Here is a 23,099-nt window from a genome sequence, read left to right as displayed (position 1 = left end):
ACTGACTTGGGGAGGATGGTTGCATACTATGTCCCTGACACCCTTCCCCAAACTGATAATAAGGGTAACGTTAACCCTGATGATGTTGATGATGGGAAACTGAATGTGTTACCTGCTAATGCCTTGATGAGTAATGATGCAACTAACAACCATTCTTTCCCAAGGTATGATGCTGATGTGAATGTACCAAAGCAAACTGATAACCATTCTTTTCCTAGGAATGATGATGTTGATGTATCTGTGCCGACTGAACCCGTTAACCCTTTCTTTGAAACGGTAGATGTGTCCACAGGTACCGAGGTGCTCAGCCCCGTCACTCTGCGGAGTGAGACGGCTGAGGAACCCCTGGCAGGAGCAAGCAACGGTGCTCAAGAGAATGGGGAGGTGCATGGGGACCATGAGGAAGGTAATGCCATGCAGCTGACCAGTGCCACCGAGGAAGGTAACTGGCCCATAAGTAGCACTGCTCCTAAAGTGTTGGGGGTGGATGGGGAGGTAGAGCCCAGGGCAGCACCAGCTGGTGGGTCTGAAGAAATCCCCAGGGAGACAGCATACATAGCAGCTGTCACACGCAGTCAGAGTGCCCAGATCGCAGGTAACGCACTGTCTTCTGGACCCTCTGCTGCTACAGGAGAGACTGAACCAGAGGTGAACCCAGAGCCGGTTCCAGAGGGTCCCAGTAAAGAGGGGACCCTGACGTCACTTCTGGCAGCCTCCAGCATGGAGTTCCAGGCTGCTCTGCACTCAGATGCCAGCCTGGAGAAATTGAGAGGTCTCGCCGAGACGCCCACCTCCAAGTCTGATAAGGAGAGGGTGTTCTGGGAACGAGGAAGGTTGTACCGGGAGACAGTACCCAGAGATCCTAAAAAGGAGTGGTTGAGGGAAAGACAGCTGGTCGTCCCCTATCAGTTCAGAACTGAGTTGTTGCGGATTGCCCATGAGATTCCACTCGCTGGACACTTGGGGATCAGCAAAACAAAGGCACGGCTGTCTCAACACTTCTATTGGCCCAAGATGGGGACAGATGTAACACACTACTGCCGCTCCTGTGCCACCTGTCAAAAAGTGGGTAAGGCGGGGCCTGCTCTTAAGGCTCCCCTTATTCCTTTGCCGGTGATAGAGGAGCCTTTCCAGAGAATCGCGGTGGACATTGTAGGACCGCTGTCCGTCCCCAGCAGCTCCGGAAAGCGATACATTCTCACCGTGGTAGACTACGCTACCCGGTACCCAGAGGCAGTAGCTCTGTCTTCAACCAGGGCAGATAAGGTGGCTGACGCACTGGTGACCATCTTTTCAAGAGTAGGATTTCCCAGGGAGATGCTTACCGATCAAGGGCCCCAATTCATGTCTCGCCTAATGGAGGCTCTCTGTGAGAAAATGCAGGTGACGCAGCTGGTATCGAGTCCGTATCACCCACAGACTAATGGTTTGTGTGAACGTTTCAATGGTACCCTCAAACAGATGCTCCGCATACTGGTTGAGACCCAAGGGCGCGACTGGGAGCGGTACCTCCCACACCTGCTGTTCGCTTACAGAGAAGTTCCGCAGGCCTCGACCGGGTTCTCCCCCTTCGAGCTCCTGTATGGCAGGCGAGTCCGGGGACCCCTTGGGTTGATAAGAGAATCCTGGGAAGATGAGCCAAACCCCACAGAAGTGTCCATCGTGGATTATGTCATGCGCTTCCGTGACAAGATGCAGACCTTGACGCAGTTGGTGCATGACAACATGACGCAGGCTCAGGCTGACCAGAAGCACTGGTACGACCAGAACGCCCGGGAGCGGACCTACCAGGTGGGTCAAAAGGTGTGGGCGCTGGTCCCTGTACCAACGGATAAGCTTCAGGCAGCCTGGGAAGGCCCGTACGTCGTCCACCAACAGCTCAACCCGGTCACCTACGTGGTCACGCTTGACCATGCTCGGGGTAGGCGCAAGGCCTTTCACGTCAACATGCTGAAGGCGCACTACGAACGTGAAGCTTGCGTCCTACCGGTCTGCAATCTGCCAGAGGATGGGGAGGAAGATTCCCTCCTGGACATGCTGGCCCAGGCCAAGGCCAATGGGTCCATTGAGGACATGGAGATAAGTGGTTCGCTCACCGTGTCCCAGCGGTTGCAGTTGATGGCCACCCTGGAACTCTTCCGGCCCGTGTTCACCAACCGTCCTGGGAGGACGGAGTTAGCGGTTCATGAGGTGGACACCGGGAATCATGCCCCATTACGGCGAACACCTTATCGGATCTCTGAAACGGTGCAACAAGTCATGCGCCGAGAGGTCGATGAGATGTTAAGGCTGGGAGTGATTCGACGGTCAAAAGGTGCGTGGGCTTCACCTGTAGTCCTCGTTCCTAAAAAGGATCGAACCACCCGGTTCTGCGTGGACTACAGGGGGCTCAACGCCATCACAACCTCTGATGCCCACCCAATGCCGCGCATTGAGGATCTGCTCGAGCGGTTGACAAACGCCAACTACATATCCATCATGGATTTGAGTCGGGGATACTGGCAGATTCCCCTGAGCCCTGAGGCGCAGGAGAAATCCGCCTTTATCACCCCCTTTGGACTGTACGAGTCCACGGTCATGCCCTTCGGCATGAAGAATGCCCCTGCCACTTTCCAGCGGATGGTCAACCACCTGCTTCGGGGACTGGAGGAGTACGCCGTGGCGTACTTAGACGATATTGCCGTCTTCAGTTCCACCTGGGAGGAACACCTTCAGCACCTCCAGGAGGTGCTCAAGCGTCTTCACCAGGCAGGCCTGACCATCAAGCCAGGGAAGTGCCAGATAGGCATGCGCAAGGTCCACTACCTGGGGCACCGGGTAGGCGGGGGTTCCATGAGTCCGGAGCCAGGAAAAGTGGACGCAATCGTGTCCTGGCCCACCCCCAGGACCAAGAAACAGGTGAAGTCCTTCTTGGGCACTGCAGGGTACTATAGGCGGTTCGTACAGGACTATAGCGCCCTTGCCAAACCCTTGACTGACCTCACCAAGCAGAGGCTAAATCCTCAGCTTGTAACTTTTTAGTCGCTGTAAATGGGTGATGAAGCAATTCCTTCAATTCAGCCACCTGTGTCCACTGACCTTCATGTAGTGTTACCTGAGGATTGGCCATACCTTCAAGGAAGTCCATTTCCAGTCACTTACAGTAAGCAGAGATCTTGCATTATTAGTAATGGTTATAAGACTGTAGAACAGGTAACAATACAATGAAACATGTTTATTACAGCTTTCATCTCTTATCACAGGAGGACGAGGAACAAGCCGAGGACAGTCTGGAAGAGGGACTCAGGACATAGCTACCACTGAAAGGAGGCGAGGATGGCCAGCGTCAGCAGGACCCCCCCTAACTATTTCCTGTCAGAGGAAGAATAACCCCACAGGAGCCATCCACGGCAGGTAGTACCCTGCCAATGTCCTACCTGTGCAATATGGCCATGCCCATCAGCCAAACCAGAGCTTCAAACCGCAGACTCTGAGGTATTGTTTTGGTGGCAAGTGGGATCTAGGTGGTCTCCAGTCTCCCACGTGGCTGCCTGGAAGGTGCCTCACACCTCCAACAGTTGTCCAGGTGCTCGTCTATGGCTTGGCTGATCTTCCCGGTCATGGGACTCAAGCGGTCAGTGGGTTACCCCAATAAGGCACGTTTTTTCTTCTGCACCTTAGGCACAAGAACTTGGGTGGAGGCAGAATGGCGGCGCTCGCACAGGAACAGGAACACTTATAAAAATGGGCCGATAGTCTTCTGGAAGAGTCGGAGCCTGTTGATGCATGGTGGTAACAACCGTGTAACGGAGATCCCGGGTCACATCACCGCGCAGCTCTAACAGCGCCAACACATGGTCTTCACTGGGGAAAAAAGGAGATGCCGTTAATTCTAGCCCAACTGCTATTAGATGTGGAAAGTAAGAACAAAGACAACAAATCTAATTAATAAAAATATTGGAGAAAGAGAAACCAATCACAAACCTAAATGTTTCTATCCAATGCACAAAGCATGGGCAACAAACAAGGAGAATTGGAACTACTAACACAGGAAAAGAAATATGATGTCATTGGAATCAGTGAGACTTGGTGGGACGATACACATGATTGGAATACAAGGCTAGAAGGATACAACTTATCTGCAAGAAACAGACTTAATAAACGAGAAGGAGGTGTCGCACAGAGATCCAAGCTTCAGAGACTGGGAGTTCTGTGGAAACTTTTTGGGTAAGAAGAGAACAGGAGAGGGTAAGGAGTAAGGCCTGTTTCACACATCAGTTTTTTGGCGTCCGCCAAAGTGTGAAAAAACGGATCCGTTTCCGTTTTGCCAAAAACGGATGCTACCGGATCCGCTTTAGCCACTAATGCAAGTCTATGGCGAAAAAAACCGGATCCGCCAAAAAAAATGGCGGATCCGTTTTTTTTTTAACGGACGTCAAAAAACGGAAGTGTGATCCACCTCTAAGGAGAGAACAACGGAAAAGACACCATTGTAGGCATTTACTACAGGCCGCCAGTGCAAGCTGAAGATATGGATGAACTCTTTATGCATCAAATGGCCAAGTTCTCCAAAAAATATGACATAGTTGTCATGGGAGATTTCAACTATCCAGACATTTGTTGGGAATCTCTCTCAGGCAAAACTAACAGGTCAAGGAAATTCTTATCCTCTCTTGCTGACAACTTTATCTACCAAAAGGTAGGGGAGAAAACAAGGGGAACTGCTAGCTTGGATCTAATCCTTATAAACAGGGAGGAAATGGCTGAGGAGGGTAAGAGGGGCTGGGACCCTAGGAGGTAGTGACCATGCTATTTTAGAATTTTGGATAACTAGAGGAGGAAGACCTGTGAAGACTCAGACGTCAAGGTTAGATTTCAGAAAGGCAGATTTTATGGGATTCAGAAGGAGAATTGGAGGGATCCAATGGCTGGATATCCTTAAGGACAAAAATGTCCAGGAAGGATGGGAAATCTTGAAAAATGAGATTTTCAAAGCACAATCGTTAACAATTTCGAGAAGAGGGAAGAACAGGGAGCATTTAAGGAAACCAGGATGGATGAAAACAGAACTTAAGCACATGCTAAAAAGGAAGAAAAAAATGTTTATAAAATGGAAAGAGGGAGGCATATCTAAAGAAGAATATAATGCTGTCTGCAGGGCACAAATCAGATTATGTAAAGCTGACAATGACCTAAGGCTTACAAGAGATGTCAAAAGCAATAAAAAAGGATTTTGGGGATATGTTAAAAGTAAAAGATGCTATAGGATTTTTACAGGATGAAGATGATGAAATGGTAAGACAGGATGTTGAGAAGGCCGAACTTTTAAATTCCTATTTTGCTTCTGTTTTCTCTCTGAAAGGAAATATAACATCAACTGTTCTTCACTGTCCTATTAAGGGAATAGAAGAATCCAGGATAGATATATATATAGATATATATAGATAGTGAGGAAACACTTAGCTAACCTAAATGAATTCAAGTCTCCAGGTCCAGATGAATTACACCCCAGAGTACTGAAGGAGATAGCAGAAGACATTTTTGAACCCCTCTCCATAATCTTTGAACATTCTTGGAGAACAGGAGAAGTCCCAGAAGACTGGAGAGGAGCAAATGTTGTTCCTATCTTCAAAAAGGGGAAGAAGGTGGACCCAGGCAACTATAGGCCGGTGAGTCTGACCAGGAAAGATCTTTGAACAAATTATTAAACAACATGTATGTCAGTACCTGGATAAGAATGAAGTGATTAAACAGAGTCAGCATGGGTTTGTAACTAATAAGTCATGTCAGACTAACTTAATTTCCGTCTATGACGGAATCACTGATTGGGTGGATCAAGGAAATGCTGTAGATATAGTATATCTTGACTTCAGCAAAGCATTTGACAAAGTATCTCACACAATCCTTATGAAAAAATGACTAAGTATGGAATGGACAAGACAACTGTTAGGTGGATTCCTAACCCGCTTAGTGATCGAACCCAAAGAGTGGTCTTAAATTGCTGCACATCCAGTTGGAAGAATGTCTCAAGTGGGGTACCACAGGTCTCTGTCCTGGGTCATGTATTGTTCAACATCTTATCAAAGAATTAGATGAAGGAGTTGAGGGTAAACTGATTAAATCTGCTGATGACACAAAGCTAGGAGGGATAGCTAATACTAGAGAAGAGAGAGAGAGGATTCAAAAAGATATAAATAAACTGGAGAAGTGGGCAGCAACTAACAGAATGGTTTTTAACAGTGAAAAATGCAAAGTACTACATCTGGGCAATAAAAATGAAAAAAGCATATACAGAATGGGAGGAATAGGGCTAAGCAACAGCACATGTGAAAAAGACTTGGGTATACTAATAGATCACAGACTGAATATGAGTCAACAGTGTGATGCAGCAGCAATAAAAGGCAAATACAATTCTGGGATGTATTAACAGAAGCATACAGTCTAGATCACGTGAAGTCATTATTGCCCTCTACTCCTCTTTGGTGAGACCTCATCTGGAATATTGTGTCCAGTTTTGGGCACCACATCTTAAAAAAGAAATCAACAAACTGGAGCAAGTTCAGAGAAGAGCGACCAGAATGGTGACCGGTCTGCAAATCATGTCCTAAGAGGAACGTTTACAGAATTTGGGAATGTTTAGTTTGCAAAAAAGAAGACTAAGAGGAGACTTAATAGCTGTCTACAAATATCTCAAGGGCTGTCACATTGTAGAATGATCATCTTTATTCTCATTTATACAAGGAAAGACTAGAAGCAATGGGATGAAACTGAATGGGAGGAGACACAGATTAGATATTAGAAAAAACTTCTGGACAATTAGGGTGATCAATGAGTGGAACAGGCTGCCACGAGAGGTGGCGAGTTCTCCTTCAATGGAAGTCTTCAAACAGAGGCTGGACAGACATCTGTCAGGTATGATTTAGTGAATCCTGCTTTGAGCAGGGGGTTGACCAGATGGCCCAGGAGGTCCCTTCCAACTGTACCATTCTATGATGCCCACGTGTGCAGTAAGACTACATTCACCTGATATCTGGGAACGCTGCCATAAGTCCAGATACCTCCAGGCTGAGCAGTGAGGGGTCTTTCAGGGCAAAGAGTTCCTGGAGGGAGCGAATGAGGGGGACACAGAGTGTGGACTCCTCCATACCCTGAAAGAATGGCAGAAAAAAACATCAGCACCTAGTCATAGCCCACCCCCCACCCAGGATCCCACTAATAGTGGCCGATACATGCTGCACTGCAGCCCTCTCAACCTGCACCTCCTGCACTGCATCCCTCTCACCTTGCAGCACCTCCTGCACCACATCCCTCACCCTGCACCGGATCCCTCTCACCCACTGCACCTACTGCAACGGATCCCTCTCACCCTCTGCATCTGCTGAACCACATCCCTCTCACCCTCTGCACCTCCTGCACTGAATTACTCTCATCCTCTGCACCTCCTGCACCGCATCCCTCATCCTCTGCACCTCCTCCCACTCACCCCCTGCTCCACATCCCTCTTACCCTCTGCACCTCCAGCACCGCATCCCTCTCACCCTCTGCAGCTTCTGCACTGAATTACTCTCATCCTCTGCACCTCCTGCACCACATCTCTCTTACCCTCTGCACCTCCAGCACCGCATCCCCCTCACCACCTCCTGCACCGCATCCCTATCACCCTCTGCACCTCCTGCACTGCATCCCTCTTACTCTCTGCACTGCATCCCTCTCACCCTGCACCGCATCCGATTCACCCTCTGCACCTGATCCGTTTAATACACTACATCCTGCTCCTGCACATTATATTGTGGGCTGTACACCACATAACTCTTACGCCCCCTATAGGCTGTGTACATCTAGCCCTTGAGCTCTATTGTATCTATTAGCTACACTACATTCCCCTTCATCTGCGCATGGCTGTGTCTCTCCTCACCATGGTGCGCAGCGTTGTGCTTAGCTCCTCAGCATCCAGGGCCATCCTATGCGCCATCTGCTGCCGCTCCCCTGGACTTCTGCACACAAACTTGCTGTGTATAAGGGAACGAACGTACTCGATGGTCACCATCCGCTCTGCCTGTGCCAGCAGGAACTACAGACAGAATGGGTCAGAGGTGAGAAAAGGACCGGCGCCAAAGGGCGCAGCCATGAAGACTCTGCTGGACAGACAGCACCCTGCCAGAGGAGCTCAGCGATGGCCCACGAACAGAAGTCAGTGACACACCTTCTCTTTCCGACCCCGGATCTATGACTGGAGATTAGCGATGTGCCCGATCTCCTGACCCCACATCTATGGCTGGAGATCAGCAACAAGCCCACTCTCCCAGACCCCGGATCTATGGCTGAAGATCACTGATGTGCCCGTTCTCCCCAACCCCGGACCTATGGCTGGAGATCAGTGATGTGCCAGCTCTCCCAGACCCTGGATCTACAGCTGGAGATCAGTGATGTACCCGATCTCCTGACCCCACATCTATGGCTGGAGATCAGCAACAAGCCCACTCTCCCAGACCCCGGATCTATGGCTGAAGACCAGTGATGTACCCGCTCTCCTGGATGGAGGTCAACGACACGTCTGCCCTCCCTGACCCGGGATCTATGGCTGGAGATCAGCAATGTGCCTCTTCTCCCCAACACCGGATCTATGGCTGGAGATCAGTGATATGCCCACTCTCCCAGAACCCGGATCTATGGTTGGAGATCAGCGATATGCCCACTCTCCCAGACCCCGGATCTATGGCTGGAGATCAGCGACATGCCCACTCTCCTGGATGGAGGTCAGCGACAAGTCTGCTCTCCGTGACCACGGATCTATGGCTGGAGATCAGTGACGTACCCCCTCTCCTGGACGGAGGTCACTCTGGATCTAAGAATACACGAGCTAACAGGAACCTCTTTGTGGGGTTCCTGAACAAGGGGAGGTGGTCCGCTCACCTGGCACACTGGAGCTCTAGCCTTGCACAGGTATTGGCTGAAGTCCTCCATCTTTTCACAAACGTATCGCATGTTATTGGAGCCTGATAGCCATTGCCGAGAAGGAATATCCCTGAATAAAGGCTGCAGAAATAGATAAGAGGCTGTCACCCTCCTACGATTAATTGATCCACACACACAACTGTTCAACATGTATCCAGGGAAAATCACCCCACTGTCATAAATCGGGGTGCATGTCTAAGTAAGGGTGTTCATCGGGGGCTTCTGTGTGTAAGCAAGCAGGCACACGCTAAAATCTGAGTGTGGGGGACCGGAGTGGAGGATGGGCATGGTGACCAAGTGTGAGAGACCGGAGTGAAGGATGGGCATGGTGACCAAGTGTGAGAGAGCGGAGTGGAGGATGGGCACGGTGACAGAGTGTGAGAGACCGGAGTGGAGGGTGGGAGCGGTAACCGAGTGTGAAAGACCGGAGTGGAGGGTGGGAGTGGTAACCACTGAGTGTGAGGGACCGGAGTGGAGGGTGGGAGCGGTAACCACTGAGTGTGAGAGAGCGGAGTGGAGGATGGGCACAGTGACCAAGTGTGAGAGACCGGAGTGAAGGATGGGCACGGTGACCAAGTGTGAGAGAGCGGAGTGGAGGATGGGCACGGTGACAGAGTGTGAGAGACCGGAGTGGAGGGTGGGAGCGGTAACCGAGTGTGAAAGACCGGAGTGGAGGGTGGGAGCGGTAACCGAGTGTGAAAGACCGGAGTGGAGGGTGGGAGCGGTAACCACAGTGTGAGGGACCGGAGTGGAGGGTGGGAGCGGTAACCACTGAGTGTGAGGGACCGGAGTGGAGGGTGGGAGCGGTAACCACTGAGTGTGAGGGACCGGAGTGGAGGGTGGGAGCGGTAACCACTGAGTGTGAGGGACTGGAGTGGAGGGTGGGCGCGATGACCAAGTGTGGGGGACCAGAGAGGAGTGTGGGGGACCAGAGTGGAGGATGGGTGCGGTGACATTATTGCTGTGATTGGCTTCCTTCAGAGATTCCTCCCATTACCCACCACTGACGACACCCAGATACCAGAGAGCGATGTGACCGGTATCTGTATGCCATCCACCCACCACCCCGAATTCGTCACCTGAAGCTCTGTTTGCAGCTCGTCAAGGAGTAGATGGCAGGCCTTCTTCTGGGTCTTGTCCAGGGAAGTCTGCAGGCAGGGGGCTGCTCTTCTGCACACAGGAGTCCCAGACTCTTTCGGCTGCAGGTGTGAGATTGTAACGCTGCAGACGGAAATGGGTTAACTGAGCCGCATGCAATATAGTGCCCATAAAATGGGATAGGAAGGGTTAAATGGGACCTGTCTGAATACAATAGCATCACAGTACTCTCCCCCCCCCACAGGCAGCACTCCCCTCTCTTGTAGATTACCATCCTGGTACTGGAAAGGAACTGTCTTATGAGATCACTCTTCCAGATCCTACACTCTACCCGGGATTGGGGGGTATTGGAGACGGGCGTACGACGGAGCAGAGCGGAGGGGGGAGACGGGTGTACGACGGAGCAGAGTGGGGGGACGGGTGCTCGAGTGTAGGCTAGTGAAGAATCGGAGGGGGTTTAGGTGGTTTCCTCAGTGAGCTGTACAACTCCCTAATGAGCCCCTTTAATGCTTCCTTCTGATGTATTAAGAACTGAGTGACAAGATAGAAAACTACAAGGTCAAAAAATTAAGTATTCTATCAATGAACCTTATATATACACATTATGTCAGATAAAAATTACCTTTTATTATGCCTATTAAAACACGAGACGTTACCAAGCAGAAAAAGCCAACCCACCGTGCCGGCTACCATACCCCTAAATGTAAACCCTAGTGAGAAGCTACATACCAGCGGAGGTTGGCACCCTACACACAAGCGAGACTGGCGCCCCCGCTCCTCGACGGCTGACCCTAATGCTCCTATATGTCCCTAGGCTGGTGCAGCATATGTGGTCACTCATTTAACCAAGGAAAGGAGCATATGGAGGTTGCCATTAAAAGATGATTAATTAGGTAGGCAACAATAGAGAAATGTGCAAAAAGAAGGTGATGGTAACCCAGACAAAAAAGTGACAAGTGCAAAAAAAAACAAATAAGCACCTAACTATGCTGTTCCCTGTTACTGTATGCCTTCCTGACAGCGGAGGTTGGCACCCTACTGGTGAGCGGAATGGCGCCCCGCGCCACGGCGGCTATCCCTTGGAATCCCTAATGTCATTAATTTGTGATCACAAGGGTAGCCAAATGATAAAGGCAACAAATATAAAAAACATGAAAAAGCCAAAAAAACAGATATTAGTTTGAATGGCGTATATGTAACAATGGCATATGTTCAAACCATGTTGCTGACAGCAAGTTAAAGGGTACTTAAGGTTGGTGGATGATCAGGAAAACCGCGACGCGTTTCTCCTTAACGGATCATCAGGAGGTGGATAATAAGATGCTGCATGGAAACGGACTAAAATCCCTCCTATGTAGATGCCGCAGTCATCCAAGAAGACACTTCCTCCATATTTTCCAGAGGTAGTAGTGTCCATGTCGTCACACTGGGGTCGGACGCTATTATAACACTGCTCAGTATCAGGAGTGTTTGCCCTCTGAGTTCAGACAAAGTTGGCATCATTCAAAATCAAAAGAACTCATAGGACGAGAGTCAATTGTGTAACCGCCTACCGTCCATCCAAACCAGAAATAGGACAGCGATACCGCCGCGTGCGTTCCACCTGGAACTCCAACACTTCCTGTATCACAAAAATGTCCCACTGCGCATGTCCGGAATGCAGGAGGCGCATACCAGAAGGTCCTGAATTGCCGACCCATTCCTGCGCGCAACACCGAGCAAAGATGTGGTTCCCATTCACGGACGATTCATTAGTAAACACAAGCGGAAGATGGAACCGGAAATATGTCCTATACGTTCCACCATGGAAAGCAAACCCCACGGCAATGTAATAACCATAAAGTGGACATTGAGCAGCCTTATTCCTAAACCCCATATGGTAATAATAGTACACTAGGAAGGATTGTAACGTAAATAAGAAAGGAAAGCATCATTTGATAAAGTGCATTGCAGATAATTATTTTGATCATCACAATAATTTGTGAACCCCAATAACTCGGGGAATATGCAGTATCTGAAATGACAAGAAAACCAGTGCCTTAAAGACCGATAAAGTTAATATAATTACAAAAAGCACGCATACGAAAGATTTTCGTTGAGGCCACTCGATGTCATCGAATCCAGGTGGTGGATTCATGCACACTCTCTTTGTAGCAGCCACCTGTCAAAATTGCCACCTCTTGGATTCTGTTTCACCACCTCAATGACACAAACGAATCACATCGATGCTACCCCGATGTATCTCGTTAACATGTCTGGCTAAGGGGGTATCACGCTTGTGTCTGATGTCTCCAGCATGCTCCCCCACTCTCCGTCTGAACTCCCTCATTGTCTTACCCACATAGTCTTCAGGGCAATCACAAGTTGCCATGTGTACGAGTCCAGAAGTCTTACAATTCGAAAAATCCTGAACTTTTTCCCATTAGAGGAGCTTCGCACATGTTTACAGGGTTTCATAAACTTGCAGTTGATGCAATTACCACACTTAAAAAAAATTACAGGTATTACGATCCAACATGTACCCAACGGGCTCAATCTCCTAAAGAAACTATGAACTAGATTATCCTTAAGAGACTGCCCCTTTCTGAAAGTTATCATTGGTTGAGGTCCTACAATCTCTGTCAGATCAGGATCAGATGCAAATAAAGTCCGTGGAGCCTCATTTAAGAGTCTCAAACACGGGACTAGCCAGATCTTCCTCCAGGGAAGGACCCAGCCAAGGAGTGGCTCCTTTCAGAAACCACCATGACCACCATATTAAGTGGCCCTTTAAGTCAATATCCAGCTCTTTACGAGATTACAGATATGACAAGGGAAATACCAAGGCCAGGTATCCATCCACAGACAGCTGTTTCGGGGTGTTGCCCCTCATCAGTGCGGAGTAGGATTCTGGCTAGGTGGGAGCAATGCCTAGTAGACCAACATCACGAAACAATCACTGACCTCAGGGAGACCAGTCAAAGAAAACACTGCGGAAGCCGGCAAAGGCGATCAGGATCAGATGTGAGAATATCAGAATATTTATGAAGGATCCCCACCACTCTCCTATTCTGACAATCAAAAGTCCCAATGATTCTTGTTACATCAGATAGGATAGGAATTCTCTACTACAAACTCATGTTAGAAGTTCCTCTGATAACAGAGGAAGTTCCTCTGATAACAGAGGAACTTCTAACATGAGTTTGTAGTAGAGAATTCCTATCCTGAGATAAAGCATGATTATAGGCCTGCTCGATAGTATCCCTAGGGTACCCCTTCTCAAAGAATCTCCTTTTCATGTCCACTGATTGATGAGTGAAGGCATCCATGTCCAAGCAATTCCTCCTCAGCCTCAAAAATTGACCCTTAGGGATCCACCTTTCTGACCGCACATTCAGCGTTTCCCACTCCCACACTACCTCCCACCCCCTCTCTGTTGTAGTCCCCCAAGGCTCTGTCCTGGGGCCCCTACTTTTTTCCATCTATACTCTTGGCCTAGGACAAGTCATAAAGTCCCATGGCTTCCAGTACCACCTGTATGCAGATGACACTCAGATCTACCTCTCTGGCCCAGATGTCACCTCTCTGCTGTCCAGAATCCTGGAGTGTCTATCAGCCATATCCTCCTTTTTCACCTCTCACTTCCTAAAACTCAATGTAGAGAAAACTGATCTCATTATCTTTCCTCCATCTCACGTATCTTCCCTACCCGATCTATCTATTATGGTAAATGGCATCATGCTCTCTCCCACACCTGAAATCTGCTGCCTCGGAGTAACTCTCGACTCTGCCCTGTCCTTCAAACCACATGTCCAAACTCTTTCCACCTCCTGTCGCCTCCAACTCCAAAATATTTCCAGAATCTATCCCTTCCTCAGTCCTCAATCTACTAAAACTCTTGTACATGCCCTCATCATCGCCCGCCTTGACTACTGCAACACTCTCCTCTGTGGCCTCCCTGCTAACTCTGTTGCACCACTCCAGTCTGTCCTCAATTCTACTGCCCGACTAATCCACCTCTCTCCCCCCTACTCCCCTGTCTCTCCCCTCTGCAAATCCCTCCATTGGCTCCCAATTCCCCAACGAATCCAGTTCAAACTACTAACACTGACCTACAAAGCCAGCCACAACCTTTCCCCTCCCTATATCTCTGAACTAATCTCCTAAAATCTTCCCTCACGTACTCTTCAATCCTCCCAAGACCTCCTACTCTCCTCCACACTTATTCGTTCCTCACATAACCGCCTCCAAGATTTCTCCCGAATATCCGCCATCATCTGGAATACCATGCCTCAACACGTCGGATTATCCACCACCCTCGGATCCTTCTAACGGAACCTGAAAACCCATCTTTTCAGGAAAGCTTACAGCCTGCAATGACCATTCTGCCGCCTCACCACCGCCCGAGCCGCCGCCTCATCACCACCAGAGCTGCTGCACCCCCGACCTTCTTTCTCTTCCCCACTATCCCGTAAAATGTAAGTCCACAATGACAGGGTCCTCTCCCCTCTGTACCAGTCTGTCATTGTAAATTTGTTTACTGTTAATGATATCTATAACTTTGTATGTAACCCCCCCCTTCTCATGTACAGCACCATGGAATTAATGGCGCTATATACATAAATAATAATAATGATAATAATCCACGTTTTAATGCTTCTGGATGATGACTATGCCAGAGAAGCAGACTATTTGTACTCGTTGGTTTACGATAAATTTGGGTTTTTAATGATCCATCACCATCCTTGTGGATCAAGACATCAAGGAACGGTAAAGTGATCTTATTGAGCTCATATGTGAATCTCATGCCAATATTGTGGTCATTTAATTAATTGACAAATTCACAAAAAAGACAGATTCTGTTCCCTTCCAAATTATGAAGATGTCGTCAATGAATCTGTACCATGTTCCAACATGTTTATGCCACCACTTGGATTCACCAGAAAAGACTATGGTTTCCTCCCACCAGCCCAGGAACAAACCAGCAGAAAATCTAGCACAGGGACTGCCCATAGCTGTGCCCCAGAGTTGGCAATTTTTAGACCACACCCTGACCACACCCATTTCACAACTAGGCACACCCATGTCCACGCCCCAACCACACCCATTTAGCACTGCTGATCACACTTACTGGTACTGAGGTCACAGTGGCTGGTATGGGCACAGTGGCAGGCATTATGGGCACACTGACTGGTACTGAGGAAAAGAAAGAAAGAACAGAAAGAGAAAAAAGAAAACAAAGAAAGGAAGGGGAAAGAAAGAATAGAGAAAGAAAGAGGGGAAAGAGTACAGAGAGAAAGAAAGGAAGAACAGAGAGAAAGAAAGGAAGAACAGAGAGAGAGAGAAAGAAAGAACAGTGAGAGAAAGAAAGAACAGAGAGGAAGAAACAGAGAGAAAGAAAGATTCTATAAAGATACTATACCAGTCCGGCCCACCTGAGCCTCCTGGTGCAGGACATTTCATGATCAGCTCACATGGCCGACATCCCTGAGTTCAAGGCAATCCCGCTGTCTGCGCTGTCGGAGGACACGGTGATGGATCTGAAGCATTCCCTGAAGAGCCTCCATGGTTCCGTCACAATCTCCTCCCGAAATTACCTAATTTCCGGTCAGCTTCCAGCACGTCACTTCCGATGGAATGTCACGTGCGAGTTTTAAAGTGCTTCTCGGGGCTCCGCCATGTACTCCTGTGTCCGCGGGAAAAATAAGCTTCCGGCCGGGGCAGTGGGGCAGACTCTCAAAGTCAGGACTGTCCCACTGGATCTGGGACGGTTGGGAGGTATGAATGCTCCCCACCATACACCTTGTACACGCATGACTCCACACACCTCATACAAACACAGTTCTGCTTTGTAGGCCTCGTACACATGGCTCCACTCTGTACACCTTGCACACACACGGCTCCACTCAGTACACACATGGCTCCACTCCGTAAACCTCGTACACACGCGGCTCTGCTCTGAACACCTTGTGCACAGGTGGCAACGCTCTGTACACCTTGTACACACATGGCTCCACTCCGTAAACTTTGTACACACGCAGCTTTGCTCCATACACCTCGCACACACACGGCTCTGCTCCGCTCCGTAAACACACGGCTCAGCTCCATACACTTTGTACACAGGACTCTGTTCCGTACACCTCGTACACACACAGGGCTCCGCTCTGTACACCTCGTACACACATTAGCTCTGCTCTGTAAACCTTGTACACACGCGGCTCCGCTCCATACACACAATAGCTCCGCTCTGTAAACCTTGTACACACGCGGCTCTGCTCCGTACACCTCGTACACGCACGGCTCCGCTCCGTCCACCTCGTACACACATAGCTCCGCTCTGTACACCTCGTACACACACAGGGCTCCGCTCTGTACACCTCGTACACACATGCGGCTCCGCTCCGTACACACATAGCTCCGCTCTGTACACCTCGCACACACGCGGCTCTGCTCTGTACACCTCGTACACGCACGGCTCCGCACTGTAAACCTTGTACACACGCAGCTTTGCTCCATACACCTCGCACACACACGGCTCTGCTCGGCAAACACACGGCTCAGCTCCGTACACTTTGTACATACAGGACTCCGTTCCGTACACCTCGTACACACACAGGGCTCCCCTCTGTACACCTCGTACACACAGGGCTCCGCTCTGTACACCTCGTACCCACATGCGGCTCCGCTCCGTACACCTCGTACACACATAGCTCCACTCTGTACACCTCATACACACGCGACTCTGCTCCGTACACCTCGTACACGCACGCCTTCGCTCCGTACACCTCGTACACACGCGGCTCCGCTCCGTACACCTCATACGCACATGGCTCCACTCCGTACACCTCGTACACACGCGGCTCTGCTCACCTTGTACACACGCAGCTCTGCTCCATACATCTCGTAGACACACAGGGCTCCGCTCCGTACACCTTGTACACACACGCGGCTCTGCTCCGTACACCTTGCACACACGCGGCCCCACTCCGTACACACGTAGTTATACATCCAACCTGTAAACCCCTCCTGACCCCACACATACAGTCCCCTCATCCAGCATGATGACAACCAGCACAGCACAGTCCTGCATACACTGAAGGCTGTGCGTCACAGGAAGGGAGAAGTCAGGGGGTCACATGATCAGGGGCCTCCGACTGAGGCCCCTGATCATGTGACCCCTGACTCCTCCCCTCCTGTGACCTCACAGGTCCTGTGCGCACAGAGCAATGATTTATCAGTGAGGGGCTGCGGTGGCCGGTGGGTCTGTCAGGGAGGGTGACGATGGGGTCTGTGCATGGGGGGGCGTGGCGGCTGAGTACAATGTGGGAAAAATAAGCTCCCGAGCGGGACGGGCAAACAAAAACGGAACTGTCCCGATGGAGTCGGGACGGTTGGGAGCTATGGCGTGCTTTTTGTAATTATATTAACTTTATCGGTCTTTAGGGCACTGGTTTTCTTGTCATTTCAGATACTGCATATTCCCCGAGTTATTGGGGTTCACAAATTATTGTGATGATCAAAATAATTATCTACAATGCACTTTATCAAATGATGCTTTCCTTTCTTATTTACGTTACAATCCTTCCTAGTGTACTATTATTACCATATGGGGTTTAGGAATAAGGCTGCTCAATGTCCACTTTATGGTTATTACATTGCCGTGGGGTTTGCGTTCCATGGTGGAACGTATAGGACATATTTCCGGTTCCATCTTCCGCTTGTGTTTACTAATGAATGGTCCGTGAATGGGAACCACATCTTTGCTCGGTGTTGCGCGCAGGAATGGGTCGGCAATTCAGGACCTTCTGGTATGCGCCTCCTGCATTCCGGACATGCGCAGTGGGACATTTTTGTGATACAGGAAGTGTTGGAGTTCCAGGTGGAACGCACGCGGCGGTATCGCTGTCCTATTTCCGGTTTGGATGGACGGTAGGCGGTTACACAATTGACTCTCGTCCTATGAGTTCTTTTGATTTTGAATGATGCCAACTTTGTCTGAACTCAGAGGGCAAACACTCCTGATACTGAGCAGTGTTATAATAGCGTCCGACCCCAGTGTGACGACATGGACACTACTACCTCTGGAAAATATGGAGGAAGTGTCTTCTTGGATGACTGCGGCATCTACATAGGAGGGATTTTAGTCCGTTTCCATGCAGCATCTTATTATCCACCTCCTGATGATCCGTTAAGGAGAAACGCGTCGCGGTTTTCCTGATCATCCACCAACCTTAAGTACCCTTTAACTTGCTGTCAGCAACATGGTTTGAACATATGCCATTGTTACATATACGCCATTCAAACTAATATCTGTTTTTTTGGCTTTTTCATGTTTTTTATATTTGTTGCCTTTATCATTTGGCTACCCTTGTGATCACAAATTAATGACATTAGGGATTCCAAGGGATAGCCGCCGTGGCGCGGGGCGCCATTCCGCTCACCAGTAGGGTGCCAACCTCCGCTGTCAGGAAGGCATACAGTAACAGGGAACAGCATAGTTAGGTACTTATTTGTTTTTTTGCACTTGTCACTTTATTGTCTGGGTTACCATCACCTTCTTTTTGCACATTTCTCTATTGTTGCCTACCTAAATAATCATCTTTTAATGGCAACCTCCATATGCTCCTTTCCTTAGTTAAATGAGTGACCACATATGCTGCACCAGCCTAGGGACATATAGGAGCATTAGGGTCAGCCGTCGAGGAGCGGGGGCGCCAGTCTCGCTTGTGTGTAGGGTGCCAACCTCCGCTGGTAGGTAGCTTCTCACTAGGGTTTACATTTAGGGGTATGGTAGCCCGCACGGTGGGTTGGCTTTTTCTGCTTGGTAACGTCTTGTGTTTTAATAGGCATAATAAAAGGTAATTTTTATCTGACATAATGTGTATATATAAGGTTCCTTGATAGAATACTTCTGATGTATTACCTTAAGGCACTGCATCCATTGATGATGGCCAGTAAGTACTGTGTGTAATAGGTGGGACACGTCCGATCCTTCATGTGCTCGATGCCATATTTCACCAGAGCCTCTCGCAGCCTGTAGAAGACACAATATTCGGGCTCAGAGCTGGGAAAGTCCATGTATTTAAGGGATCGTCCTATAAAAAAAGAAAATGTGTTTCCCCAGTATACATGATAAATGGCAGATCGCTGGGGGTCTGGCTGCTAACACCTTCACCAAACAGAATGAGGGGCCCATGTCCTCTGTGCGGCTCTGATTGTGAGCATATCTGGTGGTCCCTGGGTTGTCTACTAGTGTAATATCCTCCGGTAACTCCACTAACAAATGTAAACATGAATGATGTTATTTAACCATGGCTAGAGATCAACGATGTGCCGACCCTGAACATCAATTACATGTCCTGCAGACATCTGCGCGGTGGTGAGGATTCCTGTTACTGGAGGCCATTGAGATCAGTGCAGACTGCGCCCTCCAACCGCGTCGGATCTCACCAGGAAATATCTACTACAGTCCGAAATTACAGAAGTCCCAGAGGAAGAAACAATTTTTTCATGTGTCACATTCACTGGCAGATACATTGATGATCTTCTCCTCAACAAAGGGTCCATGTGTCCTCCAAACCTGCTTTTGTAGACCACATCAGTAATAATCCCATTTGTGTCACAACCAGGACATCACTTTCTTGGATCTTAAACTTGTAAGCATTTCAGATTGCCTCTGCATCTTTCTAAGAAGACACCGCTGGTAACACGATTACCCATGCTGGCATAAGACATCTCCGAGACACCATACAATCTGTACCATATGGCTGCAGACCAGAGTGCGCAGAGCTATTGTACCAATGCTACCTGTGCAAATCAAAGACTTCATAGCAGAGGAAACCCTATATGGATGTGAAGAAAGCCAAGCAGTCGGGACAGCATCGACCACAGACAGATCATTCAGGTAACAGGCGGAGTAGATCCAATGTACCCAAACAGTGCGGGCACGGGCCATCACCAGGTCATTCAGGTAACAGGCGGAGTAGACCCAGCGTACCCACACAGTGCGGGCACCGGCCACCACCAGGTCATTCAGGTAACAGGCCGAGTAGACCCAGCGTACCCACAAAGTGCGGGCACCGGCCACCACCAGGTCATTCAGGTAACAGGCCGAGTAGACCCAGCGTACCCACACAGTGCGGGCACCGGCCATCACCAGGTCATTCAGGTAACAGGCGGAGTAGATCCAACGTACCCACACAGGGCGGGCACCGGCCATCACCAGGTCAATCAGGTAACAGGCGGAGTAGATCCAACGTACCCACACAGTGCGGGCATCGGCCACCACCAGGTCATTCAGGTAACAGGCGGAGTAGATCCAACGTACCCACACATTGCAGGCACGGGCCACCACCAGGTCATTCAGGTAACAGGCGGAGTAGACCCAGCGTACCCACAGAGTGCGGGCACCGGCCATCACCAGGTCATTCAGGTAACAGGCGGAGTAGATCCAATGTACCCACACAGTGCGGGCACCGGCCACCACCAGGTCATTCAGGTAACAGGCGGAGTAGATCCAACGTACCCACACAGTGCAGGCACGGGCCACCACCAGGTCATTCAGGTAACAGGCGGAGTAGACCCAGCGTACCCACACAGTGCGGGCACGGACCACTACCAGGTCATTCAGGTAACAGGCGGAGTAGATCCAACGTACCCACACAGTGCGGGCACCGGCCACCACCAGGTCATTCAGGTAACAGGCGGAGTAGATCCAACGTACCCACACAGTGCGGGCACGGGCCATCACCAGGTCATTCAGGTAACAGGCGGAGTAGACCCAGCGTACCCACACAGTGCGGGCACGGACCACTACCAGGTCATTCAGGTAACAGGCGGAGTAGATCCAATGTACCCACACAGTGCGGGCACCGGCCACCACCAGGTCATTCAGGTAACAGGCGGAGTAGATCCAACGTACCCACACAGTGCGGGCACGGGCCATCACCAGGTCATTCAGGTAACAGGCGGAGTAGACCCAGCGTACCCACACAGTGCGGGCACGGACCACTACCAGGTCATTCAGGTAACAGGCGGAGTAGATCCAATGTACCCACACAGTGCGGGCACCGGCCACCACCAGGTCATTCAGGTAACAGGCGGAGTAGATCCAACGTACCCACACAGTGCGGGCACGGGCCATCACCAGGTCATTCAGGTAACAGGCGGAGTAGACCCAGCGTACCCACACAGTGCGGGCACGGACCACTACCAGGTCATTCAGGTAACAGGCGGTGTACATCCAATGTACTCACACAATGCAGATACCGGCCACTGCCACGTCATTCAGGTAACAGGCGGAGTAGACCCAGCGTACCCACAAAGTGCGGGCATCGACCACCTACCACCGACAGATCATTCAGGTAACAGGCAGAGTAGATCGAATGTACCCACACAGCACGGGCACCAGCCACTGCCAGGTCATTTAGGTAACAGGCGGAGTAGATCTAGTCTACCCACACCGAGCAGGCACCTACCACCATCAGGTCATTCAGGTGACAGGTGGAGTAGATCCAATGTACTCACACAAAGCAGGCACCTACCACCATCGGGTCATTCAGGTAACAGGTGGAGTAGATCCAATGTACCCACACAAAGCAGGCACCTACCACCATCAGGTCATTCAGGTAACAGGTGGAGTAGATCCAATGTCACCTAATGAAGCAAAGGTTATACCAGTTTACAACATGGGGGTTCCTGTAAGCGCGGAGTGCATGCTCACATCCCGTCCATGTAGGAGATTTTGCAGTAAAGAGGCAGAAATTCTTATCCAGCTACGTCTTATATCCCACTTCTGGGAGTAAGACCACTGTGGCATTCTCTCACGAATTCCTGCCAGGGTAATGGTGTGAGGCATAATGTATGGTAGGCTGGCCCCTCTGGTTTACATGTGCACTAATAGCTTGAGGTTACAGAAATTTGGGGGTGGAAACAGTGGTGCAGCCATTTTTTTAATGTCCCAGGAGCAGTTTATCAACACATCACCCTCAAACCGCGTGTTCCTCTCACTAGTCTGAGCGCTTGCGTGGCCTAAACTTGCTCCCGTGGCTGCAACTTCTCTCGACTTGTCTCCATCGAGCACAGAGGACATCATTGGTCGGTGATTACACAGGAGCTGCGGGCAGCGTCTCCAGACCTGTCTCCATTGAGCACATCAGGGATGTCATTGGTCCGTGATCACACAGGAGATGACGGAAGTAGGCCCTGATGGTTTTCTTCCTCAGATGACCATTAATGACCTCAGAGATGACAGCTGAGGTCAGAGGTGCTGAGATTTTTGCACAAGGCTCAGACTCCAGACAGCATTCAGCAAGAGGTAATGATTGTGGTATACAACATTCACAGATCAGAGACGTCTCCGACCACGGATTTCCAGAATTGCCTCTTTTCTTCTTGTGGTGGCGAGGAGCGTAGATGTTGTGATGAGGAGTTCGTCCATGACATGCACCAGCCTCTACGATTTCCAGTGACCGGAATCATCACCCGCAGTTCTCTGGAGGACACTTAGTAATTGGTTGTCAGTGTATTTTGGACATAGATGTTTTTATATTTGTGGAGCTCAATGGTGGACACAGAGAGAAGGGCCCCTGAGCAAAAACAGTCTATTAGCCCTTTGCAGTCAGTTAGCTCTGTCTATGACAACCTGCTTTGGAGATGGATGTGATATGTTGGCCCCTGGTGGAGCTATAGGATGATGTGGAGGGAGGGGGCAGCAGGTGCCCCGGTCCACATACCAAAACTGCATGGACCAGGGATCGTCCCACCGAAAGCCCGCTCTCCTTTCACCATGGGCTTAACGCTACTCAGACAACACAGGGTGAAGGTAAAGCAGTGTGGCAAATTTATTGAACCACCAAACAGGCAGATAACACGTAGAACAGTCCCAGCAAAGTTCCCCAAGATGGTGCACATTACAGAGTCTCACCCTTCTGCTGACCCGCCGGGATAAGAACAGCTGTGACTTCAGTTCTTCCAGGGCCAACTTCCCCACCTGTGGCACGCACACAGAGAGGAGGCAATGACAAGCATAGGAAGAGGACAGTCCATTGACGTACAAGGCCAGGTGACCGGAGGGTCACAAACTGGCT

The 23,099-nt window shown here is 49.9% G+C and overlaps 1 protein-coding gene across 3 annotated transcripts in view; it reads right to left on the bottom strand.

Moving 5' to 3' along the window:
* Positions 1-3,193: 3,193 nt before the first annotated feature.
* The window catches only part of EXOC3L1 (exocyst complex component 3 like 1), a 60,964-nt gene continuing 41,058 nt past the window's right edge, over positions 3,194-23,099 (bottom strand). For 2 of the 3 annotated variants that reach the window (XM_073564242.1, XM_073564240.1), the window contains 6 exons: positions 18,935-19,045; positions 10,014-10,155; positions 8,893-9,015; positions 7,895-8,050; positions 7,003-7,127; positions 3,194-3,843 (listed from right to left, as the gene is read on the bottom strand). In XM_073564242.1, the coding sequence (XP_073420343.1) occupies positions 3,657-3,843; positions 7,003-7,127; positions 7,895-8,050; positions 8,893-9,015; positions 10,014-10,155; positions 18,935-19,045 (844 nt within the window). In that variant the 3' untranslated portion in view covers positions 3,194-3,656. The remainder of the gene's footprint in view (positions 3,844-7,002; positions 7,128-7,894; positions 8,051-8,892; positions 9,016-10,013; positions 10,156-18,934; positions 19,046-23,099) is intronic. The other variant, XM_073564243.1, reaches the window with a different exon arrangement.

The sequence above is a fragment of the Dendrobates tinctorius genome, unplaced genomic scaffold (assembly GCF_039654945.1).
Source record: "Dendrobates tinctorius isolate UK_male_01 unplaced genomic scaffold, ASM3965494v1 ptg000440l, whole genome shotgun sequence".
NCBI lineage: Eukaryota > Metazoa > Chordata > Amphibia > Anura > Dendrobatidae > Dendrobates > Dendrobates tinctorius.
Note: the sequence above shows the minus strand (reverse complement) of the source record. Positions and strands in the feature narration are given on the sequence as shown.